The 22,013-nt window shown below is 38.0% G+C and overlaps 1 protein-coding gene and 1 non-coding gene across 5 annotated transcripts; both read left to right on the top strand.

The window, feature by feature from the left end:
- The first annotated feature begins 399 nt into the window (after positions 1-399).
- On the top strand, positions 400-11,409 carry Smim8 (small integral membrane protein 8). 4 transcript variants are annotated; one of them, XM_047559618.1, is made up of 3 exons: positions 400-466; positions 8,846-8,949; positions 10,540-11,409. In XM_047559618.1, exons 2-3 carry the CDS (start codon positions 8,869-8,871, stop codon positions 10,696-10,698), a joined length of 240 nt encoding a protein of 79 aa, XP_047415574.1. In that variant the 5' UTR covers positions 400-466; positions 8,846-8,868; the 3' UTR covers positions 10,699-11,409. The 4 variants fall into 4 exon arrangements, with proteins under 4 accessions (XP_047415574.1, XP_047415573.1, XP_047415571.1 ...); XM_047559617.1 differs by having other exon boundaries at positions 8,846-9,003; positions 10,540-11,389; XM_047559615.1 differs by lacking the exons at positions 8,846-8,949; positions 10,540-11,409 and adding an exon at positions 3,359-7,299 and having other exon boundaries at positions 416-466.
- A 9,104-nt stretch (positions 11,410-20,513) lies between these two features.
- LOC124989883 (U6 spliceosomal RNA) lies at positions 20,514-20,618 on the top strand. The gene has a single exon (XR_007109691.1). It is a non-coding gene; the product is annotated as a U6 spliceosomal RNA (small nuclear RNA).
- The last annotated feature ends 1,395 nt before the right edge of the window (positions 20,619-22,013 follow it).

Below are 22,013 nucleotides of genomic sequence, written 5' to 3'. Positions count from 1 at the left end.
TTCTTTTCTAAATCGTAACACTTTCCATTTTAATTAAATAAACATATTTCTTGGAGAAATTCTTTTTATTTGTAGAAAACAAACATGAAACTGAAAGATTATTTGAAGCTGGAAGGTCAAAAGGAGAAGAAAGCAGAGAGAGAGAGAGAGAGAGAGAGAGAGAGAGAGAGAAGAAAAAGAGAAGGAGAAAGGAAGGAAAGGAAAGGAAAATGAAAAGGAAAGAAAAGAAAAAAATGTCCCTTGCAAAACTCCAGCCCGCAGACCCTGCTGCGAAACGCTCAGTCTCAGGAGCTGGAGGCATGAGCAAGTGCGGCCGGGTTAGCCCCGCGCCTCAGCGCTGCAGCCTCCGGAATGTAGGTGGCGCTGTGGCGCGGTCCGGGTCGAGAGCGCTCGACCTCTCTCTCTCTTGCCGGCGGCGCAGAGGCCGAGCCGTCGCTAGCGCCTAGGGGAGGTGACCCGGCGAAAGGTGAGCTGTGGCGCCGGGTCTATGGGTGGAGGGGTGCTGACTGAGAGCCGGCAGGGCAACTGACCCTTTCCAGTCTCACTCTCAGGTGCCGCGAACTTGGCGACGTTGGTTCTGGCGGCCCGACCCTCCCTGCCACTCTGAGACTCCCTGACCCGCACGCCAAGTCTAGGAAATATTTGGCCACACAGAGCCCATTTCCTAGACCCTTGCAACTTCGTCTGCTGTATGAGTCCCAGCTCACCAGGCTCTCTCATTTAAGGGAGTGTGGTTTTGTAATTTTCACGAGATTCCCTTTTTCGTTTGTAGCTGTGCTTTTTCAACCCCATAGCCCTGCATCTGGGACTTAATTGACTTCAGTTTCTCCTTGATGCTTTAGATGCGCCTGTTTTGGAGTAGGTCCTCAGTAATTACGGAAGTGTAGGCTTTTCAGCCTTCCGGTTGTCTGCAACATCCATTGACAAAATGTTTCTCCTTTTTTCAGGTATAGTAAACACAAGAGATGGAAAGAGACTTATAAAAAAATTATATTAAAAAAACATACAGGATCCATTTTTTTATGATTGCAAATGTTGTTTAATAACTTACAGATGCAAATTCCACTTTTTTTTTTCTCCCAATTTTAGAGTGAGATGGGATAAGGTTGGTGGAGTAGGAGTGGGCTAGAAGTTGGGTGACCTGGATAAGCCCACCCTTCTGGCAAAGAGGTGATCACTTTGAGTTTGGGTTTCTCTTTGTTTAAAGGAGGATAGAGGATAGGATGACCATAGTAACTTTATCCGGAAATCTAAAATCAACTAAGCTTTAAAAAATATTCTCTGATTTAATTCACATCCATTTAATTTGCATCCGATCTGTGCAGTAGTATTACTGCTTTCATAAAGGTGGAGTCTGGAAATCAGAAGTGTCACCTACTCCAAATCACAATTTAGAAGTTGTAATTTGAGGCTATGCTAAATTCCCTCAATCCATAAAGTTCTCTGATTGTTAATTGAAATTATTTTTTTTTTAAGTTTTTCTTCTCTGGCTATCATGATATCTTTTTTTTTTTTTTTTTTTTTTGGTAATGTAGGTCCTCATGTGTGCTAGTCATCAAGTTATTAAGATACTGTGGTGTATGAAACTAAAAACTAAATAAAATATTGTGTCCATTTTGTAATTCCCTGATTCCCAAGAATAAGTGTACCTGGACAGATGTACAGTCAGCAGTGCCTGATTTATTATTTTGCAAGCAGTCCTGCACACAAATTAATAACCAAATTAATTAGGAGTGGTGCAATGTCAAGTTCCTATCATTCCTACTATTCTGTGTGTATGTGTGTTTTGTGTGATTCCCCTTTTACGTCTAGCTTTTAAATAAACAGGTTCTAAAAGGGAGTATAACTAAATTTGGTTAAGCTTATATGCAAATAAGCAAGTGCTAATTATAGTTGGAGGGAAGGAAGAAGTTGGAGAAAATGATGGAAAGACTTAGAAAGTTCTGATGGAAGTGTGCGTGATTTGTCTTAGGTATAGTTCATTTGGTAATAAATGTAAGTTATTGTTGTGCTTTTAACTTAACTTTTTTTATGGTAGCAGGAATGAACCAGGGCACTTAACTACCTAACCACATCCCCAGCCCTTTTCGTGTATTTTTAAATTTTGAGATAGGGTCTTGCTAAGTTGCTTAGGGCCTCACTAAGTTTCTTAGGGCCTTGCTAAGTGCTGAGGTTGACTTTGAAGTTTTGATTCTCCTGCCTCAGCCTTCCAAGTTGCTGTGATTACAGGTGTGTTCCACAGCACCTGGCCTTAACTTACAATTTGTGCAGCTTTTTGAAGTGGATCTTAACATTAGTTCTCTACTATGAAGTAGCAAGTCTGCTTTTGCTTCAAGATTAAAAGTTTGCTTGTTGATACAGAGGTTTGTTGTCAAAAAAAAAAAAAAATCCCGATTTACACATCTATAAAAAAAAAACAGATTTTTTTATTCTGCACAGTTGCTTATTCAACCAGTACATCTCGAATTCCCACATATGTACAGTTCTGTGGGCCAGGCATGTGCAGAAATACAGAAGAACCTCCTATCTTATAGGAAAATATTTTTTCGTTTGTTTTTATTTTTTATAATTTTATATAGCAAATAAGATTTTTTTCGTTTGTTTTTATTTTTTATAATTATATATAGCAAATTTTTGGCCTCAATAGTCTGAGTGTTAAGAATTCTGCATTAGATGTATAAATAAGTTCAGGTCATTTTTATAATCTAATGTATTTTTATAATTAATGTATTTGATCTATAAATAAATTCCAAAAACTTTGGGAAAACAATTGTAACATCTTCAGTGCCTGGCTCATAACAGGAGAAAGGGCAATAAAACTAAAATGTCTTAACTTACTTCTTATAAAAGAATGATAAAAATGAAAAATGTGCTTTTTATACACTCCAGAAAATATAACAAACAATGGAAATTGTGGTATATTAAATCTTTTAAAATATACATGTGGGTTTCCAGTTCAAGTGTTGTTTGTGTATGTGTTGGTTGCTAGGGATCAAACCTAGTATTTCACTCATGCTAGGTAAGTGCTCTTACCCTTGAGCTATCCTTCAGCCCCAGTCCAAGTATTCTTTGTTATTTCTAGTGAAAAGCTTAGTTTAATATAAATAGTGTGTTATTAACAAGAATTTGGATATGGACGTTGCAATAAAACTACTACTTTGATTGCTTATTTCCTTGATTCTTTACAAAGGAAAAATAGGTTCTGCTAAGGGAAAAAAGAAGATCAAGGAATCCTGCAACTGAAATTTAGCCATTACAAGTCAAGTTAGGATCCCAGATAGTTTTATAACAGATATCTCATATTGGTTGAATTTCATGACATTAAACATTACTGCATCCCTTTAATTTTAAAATACAGGTTGAGCATCCCTAATCTGAAAGTCTGACATACTCCAAAATTCAAAACTTTTTGAGTGCCAACATGATGCCACAAGTGGGAAATTCCAGTTAACCTCATATGACAGCTTACACTCAAGACAGCATCCCAAGGAAAAAAAGACAATCCTGGTCTTCCGCTGCATTATATCTTTTCTCCACACACCCAGATTCCCCCATGGAAGCACACCCTCAGAGGGTTATAAAATGACATGCGTGTGGACCCAGTATGCCAATGGCAGATTCCCTAGCATGTTCCACATGGAGCCAAGACCTACGTGCATTGCTAGCAGTTTTTTGCATATTCTCTGCTCTGCAATGTAAATATATTGAAGATGTCAAAAAGACCTGCAGATGCCCCCGTGAGTAACAGTGATAAGAAAAAGAGGAAGCATTTATGTTTATCTATAGCACAGAAAGTCAAGCTATTGGAAAAACTGGACAGTGGTATAAGTGTGAAACGTCTTACAGAAGAGTATGGTGTTGGAATGACCACCATATATGACCTCAAGAAACAAAAGGATAAACTGTTGAAGTTCTATGCTGAAAGTGATGAACCAAAGTTAATGAAAAATAGAAAAACATTGCATAAAGCCAAGAATGAAGATCTTGATCGTGTGTTGAAAGAGTGGATTCGTCAGCGTCGCAATGAACACATGCCACTGAATGGTATGCTGATCATGAAACAAGCAAAGATCTATCATGATGAATTGAAAATTCAAGGAAACTGTGAATATTCAACAGGCTGGTTGCAGAAATTTAAGAAAAGACATGGCATTAAATTTTTAAAGATTTGCGGAGATAAAGCAGCTGCTGATCACAAAGCAGCAGAGAAATTTATTAAAGAAGTGGATATCAAAAAAGTTTTTCACATCAATAATCAGCCTCCAGTTGTCCATTCATTGGCCAATGGTGAAATACCTGAAATGGTTCTGCATCAAGGTGAACATGATAATAGTGATGACAAAGGCGATGTTAACACTGCGGAGCAAGTGCCTGTGGACAACATGGTCAGACTGTGTGATGGGCTTATTAAAGGACTAGAGCAGCGTGCATTCATAACAGAACAAGAAATCATGTCCGTTTATAAAATCAAAGAGAGACTTCTAAGACAAAAACTGCTTCTAATGAGGCAGACAACCCTGGAGAAAACATTTAAAAAAGCTACCCAGCATAATGCCTCCTCATCCCTAGAGGACCCACTTCCTGGCCCCTCAACAGCTCCTGATGTTTCTTCTCACCTAAATAAGTAAAATAGTATACAACAACCTTTTAATCAAACAGTGTTACGGGTGGAGACTGAAAGCTGCTGTTGTTTAACAGGTGATGCCATTGTGCTACTTAGTTACCCTGAACATATTAGTTTTCATTGTATTAATTGTCCTATTTTTTTCCTGTTAAGTGCTTATGTATGAATGAATGTATTAAAATGATTGCTTTCTAGTAGCACATGAATTCAGAGTGGAATGATGGTGATGCCAAATAGCCACAGATTGTCCACATGGCTGACTGAATTAGTGGCACCTTTGCTTTCTCATGGGTTTGTACACAACTTTTTCAGTCTGGGTATAAGGTATATATGTGAAGCATTAATGAGTTTTGTGTTTAGACTTGAATTTCATCCTCTATCTCATTAAGTATACAAACATTTCAAAATCTAGAAAAATTCATACACACTTCTGGCCCCAGGCATTTCAGATAAGGGATATTCAACTTGTAGTGAAATTTTTGTTGGCTGTAACCAGTGCATGTGTGTGTGTGTGTGTGTGTGTGTGTGTGTGTGTGTGTGTGTTTGTGTGTGTGCATGCGTGTACATATTCCTTTCTAGGTTCCTAGCACATTGTCATTGTCATCCACACAGTGTTCATGATAAACTATGCTCTGAGAACTCTTCTGGGCTCTAGAATATGTGCTCTCCATACCCACTTCCCATATTACTGTATTTTTCTTCCCCTTGAACTTTAATTCATTTTTATAGGATATCTTTGTTTTAATGATATGGAGCTGCTTTTCATGCCTTTGGGTCAGTTTCTGGTTAGAATGCCTTGCCTTTGTAACTTTTTTGGACTGTCCTAGTATTACTAGTAGTAGTAAATAGCCTGTTGATTTCATCCTAACAACTTGGCCATATGTCAACATTTCCTGCCTAACACTACTTGTAGATATGTCCCATTGGCAGACTAAAATGCTATTTACACTTCACTAATTTCTTCATTTTGCATTTTCTCTTTCCCCAACATTCCTACTCAGGTGTACTTTTTAGTACAAAGAGAAACATCACTGATACCTATCTTTAGCACCTGGTGGCCAGCATTTGTTACTTAAATTCTAAACATATTTGTCACACCATCTATCCTATCATCGTGGTTCAGAGAGGTCAAATGACACACTTCATCAGTTTTCATTAGAAAAGTGATGATAGTAGAAGCAGTAGATTGCTGACACAAGATAGGAGAAATAACAAAGACGTTTAGCATCATTCCCCCTATATTGTCCACTATTTTTAAAGATTGAGTCAAGATTGAAGAGAAAGCTTTTGAAACTAAAGTAGAATTAAGAGTGTGGTCCCTTTTGTAGTAGTCCTGGGTAGTAATCAAGAAGTTCATGCAGGAAATGGGCATTTAATTGTACTACTTGTGCAACAGAATGCCTCAGATTTTTGCTAACTTGGGTCATGGTGAGTTTCAACTGACTGAACAAATTTCAGGCACCTGTGGAATTGTTTCAGAAGTTTGTAGTGAAGAAAACAGTATTTCAGAAAATTAGTAATTTGTGTGCAGGAGAAATCTAAAAAACAAAAACCAAACAATTGCTGATTACAGCTTGAATGGTGTTTTAAATGCTGATGAAATGGGTATACTCTACCAGTTTGTGATTTTATGTGCTTCACGCCAGAGATGATCTTTGCAAAGGAAGTAAACAGATTGGTGATTGCTGTGTTCTGCTACAGTGCATTTTGGACCACTCATCATTGACAAGTCAGCTAACCCCCATTACTTCAGAATTGTTCATTTGTTCCTCTGTGGTCAACAAGCCAATACACATGCCCAAAAGATAACATTTTTTAGGGAATGACTGAGTTATGACAAGAGAATGAAAGGAACAAAATGCAGTATCCTCTTGCTGAGAAGAAATTGCTCTGTATACAACACATGCTATTTCCATGCTTGGATTATGTACGTGCTGAGTTTTTCCCATTGTATTGCACAGACATTCTTCAGCCTTCAAATCAGGGATTATTCACACAGCAAAAGCTTGCTACTGAAACAGTTTCAGGAATAACTAAATTTAGATAAGGAAGAAAAAAGTTGAGAACATCAACATGAAGCAAAGCCATTGAGTGATTTTTGAGACCCAGTCTGTAAAATCATGTACAATAGTAATATGGTGGCAGCAAACAGGCATAATTCCCATGGAAGCCTCTGAGGTACACCTGGAAGAAGATACCAACTCCACATGGTATTTGAACCAATCTAGTACTCAACTGCTACTCTCTCTGGTATCCCAAACCAGCTAGATTTTGAAGACTTCATGGCTACAAATAGCAATTTAACTATGTCCCAAGCGTTTGCAAATATGAAATTGCTACAGGGGTTCTCATGTATGTAAAAAGGGAACAAGAAAGCCATGGAGGTGATGAAGATGATGACATCAGCAATGATAACCATAACATGCATGGGGACCAAGAGATAGAACAGCCAACAGTGAACATTTCTTAAGCCCTTGCAAATATAGAAAGTGGAGAATCCCTTCCCTTCAGGCAGTTGTTCCTGTGAGGTATTTCCCTATTAAGTGGTATAGATTAATGTTTTAGGAGCACTGCAGCACAGAGTGTTTTGGAAAGCTAAGCACCTAATTTTCTCCATAAAATGTTTTTTAAATGTATAAAATAGAAGACTTAATAAAGAATATTTGTGTAAAGCAACAGTGAATGTTTAAATGTGAATGTTTGACTCTTATTTTATAACATTTACTGTACAGGAAGTTACAGCATTCCCCAAGGACTTTTATTGTCTTTAATTTCAGATTTTTTACCTCCTCCCTTTCAACACCCCCCACCCTCTTCCCCCCCATTACCCTAGTATTAGGTGGCAGGAAGGATGCCTGGAAGAGGAAGATGTTCCCAAATTGTTGACTACTCCACTTAGGACAAAAGACACACTTGGGTTTCATAGGATAGATTTAGAATAGCTTAGAGAAAAAGGGATATTTAGATTAAGGACATAGCAGAGCATGTCCTTCCAGGGAGTTGCTAATAGGTAAAGGGGGAGTGAATAGAAACAACAGCTTCCCCTTCTGCTTGGGTGGGCCAGTGGGGAAAGGCAGAGGATGAGGGGAGAGTAAGCCAGGTGTGAAACTGAAGGAGATATTGAGCCAACGAATGGTAGTACTTCCCTCAGATTGCTGTGGAAGTGCTGTTGGAAGGTGGAAAAAAAGTAAAAAGTATAGGAAATAAAGGAATATATTACCCACTGGCCTCTTTCTCTTAGCCCTGACTTCTTACAACAGGTAACAATGTGACTCAGACCAACAAACCATTCTCCAGACTTCTACCCACTTTACTGTGGTTTAAGAGATTAAAAATAATAATAACAACCATTTTAGCAAACCACTTACATAGTATGCATTATACAACATAATAAGAATTTATAATCACTTTTGATGCATACCTGGAATTCAAAGAATGAGTATAAGAATGATTTTTTTTAAATTCATACTAATTAGTTATACATGACAATAGAATTCTTTTTGACACATCATACATAAATGGAATATAACTTCTCATTCTGGTTGTACGTGATGTAGAGTTACACAGGTCATGTAATCATATATGCATTTAGGGTAATAATGTCCTATTCATTCTATCATTCCTACTCCATACCCCTTCCCTTCACTTCCTGGTCTAATCCAAAGTACCTCTATTCTCCACCCCAGCCCCTTTTTGTGAATTAGCATCCACATATCAGAGAAAACATTTGGCCTTTGGTTCTTTGGGATTGGCTTATTTCGCTTAGCATAATATTCTCCAGTTCCATCTGTTTACCAGCAAATGCCATAATTTCATTCTTTAAGGCTGAGTAATATTTCATTGTGTATATATACCACAACTTCTTTATCTATTCATCTGTTGAAGGGCACCTAGGTTGGTTCCATAGTTTAGCTGTTATGAATTGAGCTGCTTAAACTTTGATGTGGCTGCATCACTGTAGTATGCTGATTTTAAGTCCTTTGGGTATAAACTGAAGAGTGGGATAACTGGGTCAAATGTTGGTTCCATTCCAGGTTTTCTGAGGATTCTCCATACTGCTTTCCATAGTGGTTGCACCAATTTGCAGTCCCACCAGCAATGTATAAATGTACATTTTTCTCCATATCCTCAATCAACATTTATTGTTGCTGGTATGAGAATGATTTTTTTAAGAGGTTTATCAAACTATTATGAAGGAATAATTTATTACTTTGTTTTTAGGTAATAAGTCAGCATTAGTCAAGATGTCTTCATCACCCGAGCCACCAACACTTAAAAAGGATTCACCTAAAGAGAAAGACTTTCCAAACCCAGGGCTCAGAGGGGTACGCACAACGACCTTATTTCGAGCTGTGAATCCAGAGCTCTTCATTAAACCTGTAAGATAATACATAATCCAGGATAAGACTTTATGTTTAATTAGGCTATCCGAAATGAAAAGTTCTTTTCCTATAGCATTTTTTTTATCATGGAAATTTTATGTTGATTAATAAGACCTCTATATAAATAAAAGTAAATGAAAAGATTTTTAAATCCTCTTTCATGTATAAATACACAGATCAAATGAAGTATTTTGAGGGCATTTGAAAACTATAATGGACAATGGTTATTTTAATGAACCAGCTTCTTAAGCTAACATAATAATTTAATTGTACTACTTTGAAGGCAGTTCCTGTAGTTTGATCAGGTACTATTGGATAAATAAGACCTTCCTTTGAAACAGACCAAAATGGAAATGGATCATTCTTACTGCCTTTCCTGCCTTTATTAATATTGTGTGAAAAAATCCAAACCATACATCTGCACGCTTGTATGGAGATAGGTAATCATCATTTATGTTCTTACTATAAATTAGCACATATATTTGATTTGATGAATTTTATTTTTAAGAAAATGTAAATTCTATTTTTAAAGTAAATGAAATCAAATCATATTAAATCTAATTAGGATTTTAGTCACAGTTTCCAATGTAAGCTGTTTAAAGTTAAATAGGTCAACTTAAATTAAGATAGATTTTTAAAAACCAAACTAATGTGTTTTTTTAAATTGCTAGTAGCATTTCAAGAATTATAGAGTTAAATTGCTCTGAGCTTATAGCTTTTTTTTAGATGCTCATTCAAGTGAAAAACTTTGACTCTTATTCTTTTGCAATTAAGATTTGAAATAGTGCAATAGTCACCCATTATCTAACTTTTTGCTTTTTGGAGTTTCAGTTACCTAGTGTCAACCATGGCCCCACAATATTAATAAACAAAACACTACTCTGAAAACTTTCCTGTTTTTATAATTTTTAAAAATTTTTCCATTGTTCAGAGTTGCATTACTTTATGGTCTTGGATCTTTCAGTAGTACATCACAGTTATTATAGCAGCATAGTATCTGTTCCAATCACTAAATTTAGGCTCCCAGAAAAGTATATACATTATCATTACTTCTGTGCCTAAAATAGGTTATGAAAGGCTTTTTGACAGTTACCATTGTCTTGGGCAAAAAAAAAAAAATCTTGTGTACTTTATTCCTCACTTTCTAATAGCTTATTTGAAATTTGCAAATGGAAAGACTTGGACTCAAGAGAAGTTAAGCAACTTCTCTGCATCACACAGATACCATTGAAGACTCAGTGTCAGACCAATGTCCATGCCCCACTCCTCTCCCAAGTATTACCTTCCTGAGGGTGGATATCTAAGATGTCCAGGCTGTAGAGAGGAGAAGCAAGAGTCTTCTATAATCTGTAAACAGTCAGGAGTCAAACTAGTTGAATAATAACTGAGTAAATGATTATTGAAATATTGCCATAGGAATGCTAATATGATAACAAAGGCTTGGTGTGTCAAGAGGAGAGTGTAACAGATAACTGAATCTCCTCAAATTATTGTCCTAATGAGACTTTATAATTTTTTTTTTTTCTTTCACAGAACAAACCTGTAATGGTTTTTGGATTGGTCACCCTTTCGCTGTGTGTGGCTTATATTGGCTATCTACATGCAACACAAGAGAATAAAAAGGACCTCTATGAAGCTATTGATAGTGAAGGGCGTAGTTATATGAGGAGAAAAACTTCTAAATGGGATTAAAGGGATGGTTACTGCGATGAAACTTTATTAAAGGCTCTGAAATCTTCAAATGAAAACTTTGTGAGTGTACAGAATCATATTTCTTATTCTAGAATATGTTAATGATAGGGTAGCAGTTGTAGCCGAACAACTGCAGAAAATTTTGTCCCTACACAGCTGCAACCACTGTCTTATTTTCTTTCCACACAAAGAGCATCTGAGTATTTCTCTTTTATTAAATCCTCTTTTTAAAAAAGCCTTGAGGATAGAGTCATTTTTGTTAATTATTGAACTCTGTGTGATGAAAGTACTCAGTGCCATTAAATTTGCATGGACTTTTTAATGTTTTAAGGTGAGTTGTGCTTTGCAGCTGTTATGAGAGTTTTGTTTTGTTCTGCTGCTTTCAAAGAAAATGTTAATGTTCTACATGGCATAGAACCTGTATTTGTAAGGAAGGAAAAATCATAACTTTAAGCCTGAAGTCAACATGAAGGTATAAGAAATGAAAACTGAGTTGACTCTGACAAATAGTTCTCAAAGTCACAGGTGGTTCATGTATTTTGACTTCATTTTCTACTAGTTTTGGTTTAGAATTTTATTTTAATTAAAAGATATCCCCTTCAGCTACTAAAATAAAAACTGAGAGAATAATACAAAGTAATTGGAATTTTTCTTTTTTTAAAAAAAAGGTATACTGAGATATGACTTATTTTTGCTGGTTACAGTTTTATTTTTTATTTAATCATTTTTTTTATTTTTACAGACTGTATTTTGATTCATTGTACACAAATGGGGTACATCTTTTCGTTTCTGTGGTTGTGCACGATGTAGGTTCACACCATTTGTGTAATCATACATGTACATAGGGTAATGATATCTGTCTCATTCCACCATTTTTCTTACCTGTCCCCCTCCCTCTTTGACTACAGCTAAATGCTACTTGTTTAGTTTCTATAATGTTACAGTGATATTACAAACATAAGACCAGGTGTTCTTCTACTTGATTAAAACTAAAACTACTCAATCGATGAGAAATAAACATGGTTTTCTTACTATACTGGGCTTCCTTATATCATTTTAATCTTCCTGATGGGATTCTGGACCTGTTTCATTGTTAGATATTTGCCCGTTCTTCAAATCACTATAGTTGGGGCTCAGCAGTAAATCTCATCCCTGAAGTTTTGTTTCATTTGTTATTACCAAGTAATAATAACAGCACAGGGAGAGTTTGTCATTATCATATTGGTTTTAGTTTCTAGCATTTTAGGTTTTGCAAGGTACATAAAGATGCAGTTGTGTCTGAATTTGTAGATATTAAAGAACTTAGCTATTTATCTAAATGGATCTAAATTAAAGCTTTATCACTAAGCCCTAAATATTTCTTTGCTATACCTCTCCATTTAGTACACTTTGTATCATTTAAAATGCAGTTATATGGTACAAAATGCCTTTTAACATAAATACTTTTTGCTTTTGAATTTCCTGTATATTTTGATTGTCATAGAACTAGGATTCTTCTGTTTTCAGCTTATGTACTTAATGTCATGCCATCTTTCAGAAGTCTTTTACTATTCAACAAAATAAATTCACAATAAGTGTAAGGGTGATACTGCTCTTTACCGGTGACGAGTCCTGCTTCCTCAGGTGTTGAAGTATAACGCCGGAGAAGCACGCAGAGGCAAATGTAGAGTGGAAAATGCAGCTTTATTAAAGAAAAGTAAAAGCAGACTTCTCCCGGGTGGAAGAAGGGGACCCAAAGGCGGAATCCATGGGATGAGCAAATCTCGTCCTTTTTATGGGTTTTATTCTCCCATCTTTCCCCTTATCTCTTCCCTTCCTGCCTACGGGATTAGGCCTGGTTTTGCAGGTGAGATGTAAAAAGTGAAAAGCGGATGGGGCAAGGGGAGGGTCAAAGTGATTCAGACAGGCAAGGGCCCAGGGGGCATTAATCAGCACCTTCCTGCCTGTAGTCTCTGACAAGGGCAGGTAAATTTGGTTATCAATGGGTTCTGCAGGTCCGTGACATTCCATTCTCCCATGGCAGTTTCCAACTTCCAGAGGCAGATGGCTTTATGGCCTCCATTTTCTTGATCTGACCCGATTTCCTATTTCTACACTAACTGCCTGTCCCCAATTCTGGCTTCAAGGGTGTCGGGGTACTGCAGACCCCCAGCCCTTCGGCGTGGCCAAGATGGCGCCTGGCAAGGTGCCAAGGAAGTGCTGAGAACAAAACCAGGTACCTCCAGCAGACTAATACTCTCTGCCAACAAGTGGCGTTATTTGAGGAAGTTAATGTGATTGGTTATGGGACCTCGTGGACACTGCATGATTGCTATATCCACACTGTTGTGCTCCATTACTGTCCATGCTTTTCCCTCGTGATCTATAAGCTGATTGGTTGTTGTATGTAATGTAAGGCGCTTGCAAGAGTGGCCCGCCGCTGCCGGCCAGCCAGAAGTAACTGCTAGCAGAAAATAAAGAACTTGCCCTGATCCGGTTTCGTGTTTCTCTGCGGGCAGGGGACGCGATAGATGGTGCCGAAACCCGGGAACGAGAAAAAATATAAGGGTAAGTTCACATAAGTTCTCAAATCAAGAAAAATTAGTCTGAGAGTTCAAAAGGTGAGATGTCTCGAGGTTCGCGGAGCTGCGACAATTTATCACAAAAGGATCCCCGTAAGAGGGACGAGTCATAAAAAGAGGATCCCCATAGGAGGGACGATTCATCACAAAAGGATCCCCGTGGGAGGGACGATTCATCACAAAAGGATCCCCGTGGGAGGGACGATTTATCACAAAAGGATCCCCGTGGGAGGGACGATTTATCACAAAAGGATCCCCGTGAGAGGGACGATTCATCACAAAAGGTTCCCCATAGGAGGGACGAGTCAAGTGGCCAGATACAGATTTATATAGTGGTACCAAACTGTGTATGTGTGTGCGTGCGTGAGAGAGTGTGTGCGTGCGCGCGCTTGTCTTTTTGTTTGTGTGTTTAAACTAGTAAACTACCTCTTAGTGCTGTAAGATTTAATCATAGGAACAGAACTGTCTAAGACTGGAATGCAGCAGCCTCTTAGGGAGTTGCTAAAAAGTCATGGAATGCCACTAAAAGCAAAAAAACAGCTCGAACGTTCCTTGATACCATAGAGAAGGTCTCTCCGTGGTTTTTAAATGAGGGGCTGTTAATTATTCCACAGTGGGAACATAATATAGTAGCCATAGTCCCCACAAGTATTGGGAGATAATTGTTTCATGATTTTCTGCATTCAAACCTAATCTGATTTCTCAACCAGGTAAAAAAAGGGTTAAAAAGTCCTGGGTGATCCTCCCTCCCCCCTGCCTGGCCTTGTCAAAGCCTACAATGGAATATAAATTACAGCAGTCTCAGCGGGAGGGAGGAGGGGTAACCTGAAAAAAAAAAAAAAAAAAAAAAAAAAAAAAGGTGTCCGTTTTAAACTTAACTAACTTATTTTCTAGGATTCTTCGTTTGTTTTGTTTTTCTTTAATGCTGTATTTTTGAGCTCATAATTTTGATCCTACATACCTAGGTTAATGATTTTTTTCTTTTTGATCAGTTCTATTTTTTATTCAACTGAAGTTTTTAAACATCTGTTTCATTGCAATGAACATTTACCTATAAAGTTACAAGGCCTTTGATTTTGTGTTATGTGTTATGTTGTGCTGTCTAATGTCATGTTTTGTCAAAACTGAGCACTCTTAAAATTAAAATTTAAAAATGGATCCAAATACTTTTATTCACGTGATTTAAAAAGGTTCAATTTAAATTGGGTAAACTAATAAAAGTAAAATATCTTTGAAAATAACTTGCAAGTTTCCAGGCCAACTAATGAAATGTTAATGTTAAATAATGTCTAATATCAATTGCTTCTAGGACTTTTCTTCAGCAGGAAAGAGGCAACGGATCCTGTTCAGGACACTTGTCTGATATCTTGGTTTTTATAAATAAATAAATTGGAGTTAACATGTATGGGATTACTCAAATGTGTTTGTAGAGACGTCTGGTTAATTTACAAAGTTAAAATGCTAATTGTTAAATAACATCAAGTACTTTTAACTTCTTAAATTACATGGGGTATCATACTTAAACATTATTGGTGTTTTCATAGGTTGGTAAATAAAAAGGGTTTAAACTTGCTTTGTGTCATCACTAAACTAAAAACAAGGTTATTAGAAGTTATGTCCTAACAAGTGGAATTCTATATATAAAGGGTCCCAAAAGTTTCACCTGTGTTTCAATTAAGAGTACTATAAATAACAAAATATTTAATCTTATTAAAATAGAGTGATTTATCTAAATTCAAAAATTTCATAAGAGTTGTATCAGAATGTGAACAAAAAGGGGTCAACAGATAGGAAAGAAAAAATAAAAGGTTCCGGGTTTGAAAATATATTTAATAAATAAAAAAAAGAAAATGTTTCTGGGTAAGAAAGTCTGTGTGTAAGTAAAGGGCCAGTTTCAACAAGTCTGTGTATAACTAAGTTGGTTGTATGTATGTAAAACAGCTAAAGCTATTTAAGGTTTTTCCTAAGGTGAAATACTAATGTTCTAATATAAGCCAAAGTTTAATCTATATGGTAAAATGACATGGTAACATGGCAAGGATTTCTTAGAAACACTAATTTACTCTTAACTTTGTGTCTCTTAAGTTTTATTCTTTAGAACAATTAGTCTTAAAAATTGGGGTGTATACAATTATGGTTAAACAACTGTTAAAGTATTGTACTGTGTTACAGAGTCTAAATTTTTCTTTAAAAACTAAATTTGGTAAGAAAAAAGGTATCAAGGTAATTGTGAAATGGTTTCTAGTTGTATATTAAATGTGTTCATATTTTTCAGGTATACAAGTTTTAAAGCAGGAAATTTATCAAGCTGCTATTCTCCAGATAAACTTGTCTGTAATGGTAATTTTAAGCTTATAAAGAGTAAATTTCATTGGGGATTAATTTCTATCATTTAGTGTTCTATTAGAGGACCTGTTATCAATAGGATATATGTAAAATTGGTTATATTTTACATTGAGATAAAAAATTTCAAATGTAAATGTATTTCTAAACATTAGAGCCTGACTTGTTTAAAGGTTAATTTTGTGAAACATGAAAATATTTTGCCACTTTGACACACAAAAGGAAAGTTAAAAGCTCTCTCAGCCTTTCTTTGATTCATGTTTTAGATACAATGTTAAATTGTGTTAATTATAAAGTTTGTATAGACTCAGGAAACAGTATATGTAAACTACTTAATGATATTTAAGGAAGAAGCAAAGATCAACATCAGAATTAGAACACTTAAGATCTATAAAGAGTCACGCCTTACCTGAGATAAGGCTCTGCCTCTCACCTTACTGCATGTTAGAGTGACTCCAAAATAAGTCAGACTTCAGCTTATTTAAAGTTATAATCAAAAGATTGGTTTTTGTTGTAAAATTACTATGATCTCAAATAGGAAATATAATGTGGTTCTCAGTCAAAATTCAAGATAGCTATTATACAAGCAGAATATATTTTTACTCTTGCTAATTTCATTTTGTAAAACTGTTACCTGTTAATGTTTTGCAGAAGTAGCTGCTTCAAGAACACGCAACCTAGGTAACTTGTGATAATAAGCCATCACCTATAGAACAGATAGTAGTAACTTCCAGAACTAGTGCAGACTCCAGTTAGATAAAAGGGTAAATAACTGTAAAGTTATGAACATTAAAGTTAAAGCCCAGTACTCTCACTTTATGACTGGTGAAACTGGCTTGCTGGATGATTAAGATCAAACTTAGAGATTGGAATTAAATACAGAAGGCAAGATAGGCCAGTATTTGGATCTTTTGCCCTCAGTCAGCCTGAACCCAGGGAATAAGAGGACTTCTCTAAGGAGTGCTGCAACTCTGGGTCACACAACCTCCTGATCAAGGAGATTGTTGAGACTAGAGGATGAAGAATCGCTCAGTGCATCTGCTGCAGAGGAGGGTCATGAAAAAGGGAGACATCCCTTAATGCTTCCTAAGGAAGTCACCTCATCAAGGAGACCCTGCCTAACCAATGGTTCTGCCACTGTGGGAACTCAGCTGACTCTTTAACAAGACAGGAACCAGGTCAATTTGACCAGCTTGGTCCTAGACACCCAGCAAAACAGTGAAAACCAAAATATAGCCATTCTTGGGCATTTAAGAGAAATAATAATTATATGTAACTTAAGATGTACACTTATGTTAGTCCACTAGAATAAAGACTGGAAGCTACAAATGAAAGAAAGATTCTTCAGCAAATGTGCCTGATAACTATCAAGAGAAACTGCCAGAGTCAGAAGTTTTTAGTCAGTTTAAGGCCTGCAGATCTTCCTAAGCTACACAGGTAGACTTAATCTATGTTTGCTCGTATGATTACCTAGCCCTAAGTAACAGAAATATAGAGCTCTCTACTAAACACAGGTTATACCAATAAAGGGATATTTTACACAATCAGATGACTTAAGTAGCTTAACTATATTTTTTGGGATATCTATGACATTAAGAGTTAAATGTTGTGTTTACATTCCTGATAACCTGGACAATGTTAAAGTTCCCAAATAAAGGCCTTGTCCTTTCCAGCCTTTGCTAAGTCTAGTTATGGGAACAATTTCTCAATTCTTCCACCTGCCTGGTGAGAAATTGACTTCTGTCATTTTCATGATACTCAGTGGCATGTTCCAGATGCTGCAACATTTACTTTGTACTAATTTCATTTCAGTACTCATGTCTTTTTGTTCTTCTATCATAGAAGCACCCACCCCCAGATGACTTTACAACCTGCTCCTCCCCAACCAGACTTCTACCTCGGACCCCTCGATTGACCCGATTTTTAAAAAAGGAACTCCAGACTGCTTGCCCCTCACTGTCCCCTTTACCGACGCCCCCTTTTCCTTAAAGCAGTTGGGAGTTCCTATAGCTAAAGCGGAGAATGAAGCCAGAATTAAGGACAGGTAGTTAGTGTAGAAATAGGGAATCGGGTCAATTCGAGGAAATGAAGCCATGAAGCCATCTGCCTTTGCAAATGTCAAGGATCTCCGGAGCCCATTGATTACCAAATTTACCTGCCTATAGGGGATGTAGGGTGTGCTCACTTCTCGGGACTTTCGAAATATCAGCTTTCTCCCTGCCGGGAGAAGTCTGTATTATTCCCTTTAAACAATCCAAACTATGGTCCTTACTCAACAGTACCAAATGATTAAGCAAACTAATAACCGAGGCAGGATAGACAAATGGATATAAGATTCTATCCATGATAAACAAAAAGGGGGAATAGAGGAGACCTTCAGGTCCCCTAAAGATAAACTTTCTCTTTGTCTCTTTGTTTGGGTTTTTTTTTTTAACTCTGGGTAATAAGGGTAACCCGGTGCTTTACTGGAGCTGCGGCTCAGTTTGTGTGTTTCCACGGAATAAACTAACTTACAACCTCTTTTTAGTCTCTTAGGAGGAACAGTTCAACTATGTAACAAAACAACTGCTTCTCTCAATTGTACTTCAGATTTGTGCTATCTCTCAATGTTAAAATGCTTCTAGGTTCCTGCTGGCAGACTTAATGTGTGTTCCTACCTTCCTACCAGTCCCAGTTTCTGTTACAGATGATGAATTGCCAGTATTGCTTTCCAGAAATAAGAGGGACTTTGGAATCACCGTAGCAGTCATTACCACCATAGTTGCATCAGCAGCAGCAGCCGCCGCAGCAGCTGTAGCCTTGACGACATCAGTACAGTCAGCAACTAAGCTTAATGAAGTGGTCCAGCAGACAGCTACTGCTCTGTCTACTCAACAAACAGTGGATCAACACCTAAAAGCAGGACTACTTTTGGTGAACCAGCGTGTGGACTTACTTCAAGAACAAATGGACCTTTTACAAGAACTGTTAAGCGTGGGGTGTATTTATCATCTGCCGGGACTGTGCATTACACCTGTAGCTTATCATAATCTTAGTTATGCAGCAAATTTGTCTAAAATCATATCTACTCAGCTACGTGCCAATTGGTCTTATAAATTTGATAATCTTACTGCCATTCTTAGATCACAAATTGTTAGCCTTAATTCTACTAGAGTTAATATAGCCCCTATATCTGAAATGCAAAATTGGTTATCTTCTTCCTTTAGTTTTGTAAAGCAATGGGCAGGAATGGGAGCATTGTGTGTGTTAATGATCATTGCAATTATCTTCCTCACACGCTTTATCATGCGTATACGCCAAGTTCATGCCAGAGATCGCATCATTTTCCATCAAGCCATGATGGCCTTAGAGGCTGGCAGCTCTCCTCAAGTCTGGCTGAGCATGCTGGATCGGTAGTCAATGACGGGTAAGGAAGGAGGTAATCACGTACCGACCTAAGACAGGAGCTGTAGCATGCTCTGCAGTTATCCGATGACGGGTAAGGACGATGGTTGACCACTCCGCCTAAGACAGGCACGATCCCAAGCCAGCATTCTTTTAATAAATAAAAAAGGGGGAGCTGTCGGGGTACTGCAGACCCCCAGCCCTTCGGCGTGGCCAAGATGGCGCCTGGCAAGGTGCCAAGGAAGTGCTGAGAACAAAACCAGGTACCTCCAGCAGACTAATACTCTCTGCCAACAAGTGGCGTTATTTGAGGAAGTTAATGTGATTGGTTATGGGTCCTCGTGGACACTGCATGATTGCTATATCCACACTATTGTGCTCCATTACTGTCCATGCTTTTCCCTCGTGATCTATAAGCTGATTGGTTGTTGTATGTAATGTAAGGCGCTTGCAAGAGCGGCCCGCCGCTGCCGGCCAGCCAGAAGTAACTGCTAGCAGAAAATAAAGAACTTGCCCTGATCCGGTTTCGTGTTTCTCTGCGGGCAGGGGACGCGATACAAGGGGAGATATTACTTGGGTGCACAATTAAGAAATTATTGCAGGGCTGGAGTTGTGGCTCAGTGGTAGAGCACTTGCCTAGCATGTGTGAGGCACTGGGTTCAATTCTCAGCACCCCACATATAAATAAATGAATAAAATAAAGGTCTATCAACATCTAAAAAATTATTTTAAAAATTTTTTAAAAAGAAATTATTACAATCCAGAAGGGCCACAAAACTATATATCATGTTGTTAGTTAGATGTAAAGGGGGGCAGTTTTGGTTCGTCGATAACTCCCAGAAAAGACGCTCCGCAGATACAGGTCTCACACGAGGAACTTTTATTCAAGCGGACAAAACGTGTCCGCACGGGGGAAAGGGGAAAGGGAAAGAGAGAGGAAGATGGCGCACGGTTCTTTGTATTGGAATTTCGCGGGCTGGGAGGAACCAATCACGGAGGAGAATTATTACAGATTGACTGATGGACCAATGACATATTGGAACGTAATGTAGGGGAGGGGGCAGGAAGGTTACAGCGACGTAAGCCGGAAATTCCTGTAACGGGAGAGGCGGGCTTAACACAGATTGACAGGTGGGTTGGGAAGCTGGATTCCTGTAACGGGAAAGGAAGGTTGCTTTATACCTAACACATGTGACCTTAAGCCATGTAACATCTGTGTGAAGGAAACAGGGTAGGTACAGATACAGTCAAGCACAGAGCTGTGAAAATTATTGTGAGGGAAGAATCACATTGAATTTTAAGAATGAGGACCTAACTGTAAGACTCCCTATAGGGTAGTTACAGGTTATATCAGTATTTGTGTTGTGTAGAGTGTCAAAGGAAATGTATTGATGCTTTTATCAATTTTCTGTTGAATGAGGACATAACAACCCCAAATAAAGTTCCCTTTGAAATAGTCATAGGATTTTGAACACTGGACTTCACCTAGTCCAGTTCTGTCATTTTACAATTAAGATAACCAGCTGAATGCTCACTTTGGCAGCACATATACTAAAATTGGAATGATAGAAGATTAGCATGGCCCCTGAATAAGGATGACACACACAAATTCATGAGGCATTCTGTATTTTTGTGATTAAAATTATTTTTTCTCCTTTGAAAAAAAATGACCAACTGAGAATAGTTAAAAGATTTACCCAGTATCACAGTGATTCTCAGTCATGATGATACCCCCATTTACCAGCGATGAGTCCTGCTTCCTCAGGTGTTGAAATGAAGCCAGAATTAAGGACAGGTAGTTAGTGTAGAAATAGGGGATCAGGTCAAATCGAGGAAATGAAGCCATGAAGCCATCTGCCTCTGGAAGTTCGAGACTGCCCCTGGAAGAATGGAATGTCAAGGATCTCCAGAGTCCATTGATTACCAAATTTACCTGCCTTCATCAAGGACTACAAGCAAGGAGCTGCTAATTAATGCCCCCTGGGCCCTTACCTGCCTGAATCACCTTGGCCATCCCCCTGCCCATGGCTTTTCACTTTGCAAAACCAGGCCTAGTCATGTAGGCAGGAAGGAGAGATAAGGAGGAAGAGAACTGGAGAACAAAAGAGACCTTAATCTATAAAAGATGTAGGGTGCGCTCACTTCTGGGGACTTTAGACCATCAGCCATGGCCCCCTTCTCCCTCCCAGGAGAAGTCTGTATTATTACTTTTAAATAAAACCTGCTTAATATGCTTGCCTTGGCGTGCTTCTCTCGTGTTCAATCTTCAACATTAGAGGGAGCAGAACTCGTCATCGGTAAACGGCAGTATCAGAAGTATAACACCAGAGAAGCACGCTGAGGCAAGCGTAGAGTAGAAAGTAAGAAGTTTTATTAAAGAAAAGTAAAAGCAGACTTCTTCCGGGTGGAAGAAGGGGATCCAAAGGCAGAATCCATCAGATTGAGCAAATTTTGTTCTTTTTGTAGATTTTATTCTCCCATTCTTTCCCCCTTATCTTTTTCCTTCCTGCCTCAGTGATTAGGCCTGGTTTTGCATAAAGTGAGAAGCCATGGGTAGGGGGAGAGCCAAGGTGATTCAGGCAGGTAAAGGTCCAGGAGGCATTAGCATCTCCTCCTCTGTTGTCCCTGACAAGAGCAGGTAAATTTGGTAATCAATGGACTCTGCAGGTCCTTGACATTCTATTCTCCCAGGGCGCCTCCAACTTCCAGAGGCAGATGACTTTCATGGCCCGCATTTCCTTGATCTGACCCAATGCCCTATTTCTACACTAATTATCTGTCCCCAATTCTAGCTTCAAGGACAGGAACTTGGATCTCCTTGCTCCAAAGTCTAGGGAATCTTTTTACCATATTAGGCGCCTCTTATGTGTAAATGCTCGTGTAATAATTAAGCAGTCATATTAGTCCTTACACATAAGGTATTCAGATCTTAAGTACCAAAAAAACCTGTATTTTGGAACAAAATTATGTAAAGGATTGTTAATTGCCAGTTCCCCCGCAAGACTATCAGAACAACTTGTTGGTCAA

This window comes from Sciurus carolinensis, chromosome 7, assembly GCF_902686445.1.
Source record: "Sciurus carolinensis chromosome 7, mSciCar1.2, whole genome shotgun sequence".
In the NCBI taxonomy this organism is placed as follows: Eukaryota; Metazoa; Chordata; class Mammalia; order Rodentia; family Sciuridae; genus Sciurus; species Sciurus carolinensis.
The sequence above is the reverse complement of the archived record's forward strand: the minus strand, read 5'-3'. Positions and strand labels throughout refer to the sequence as shown.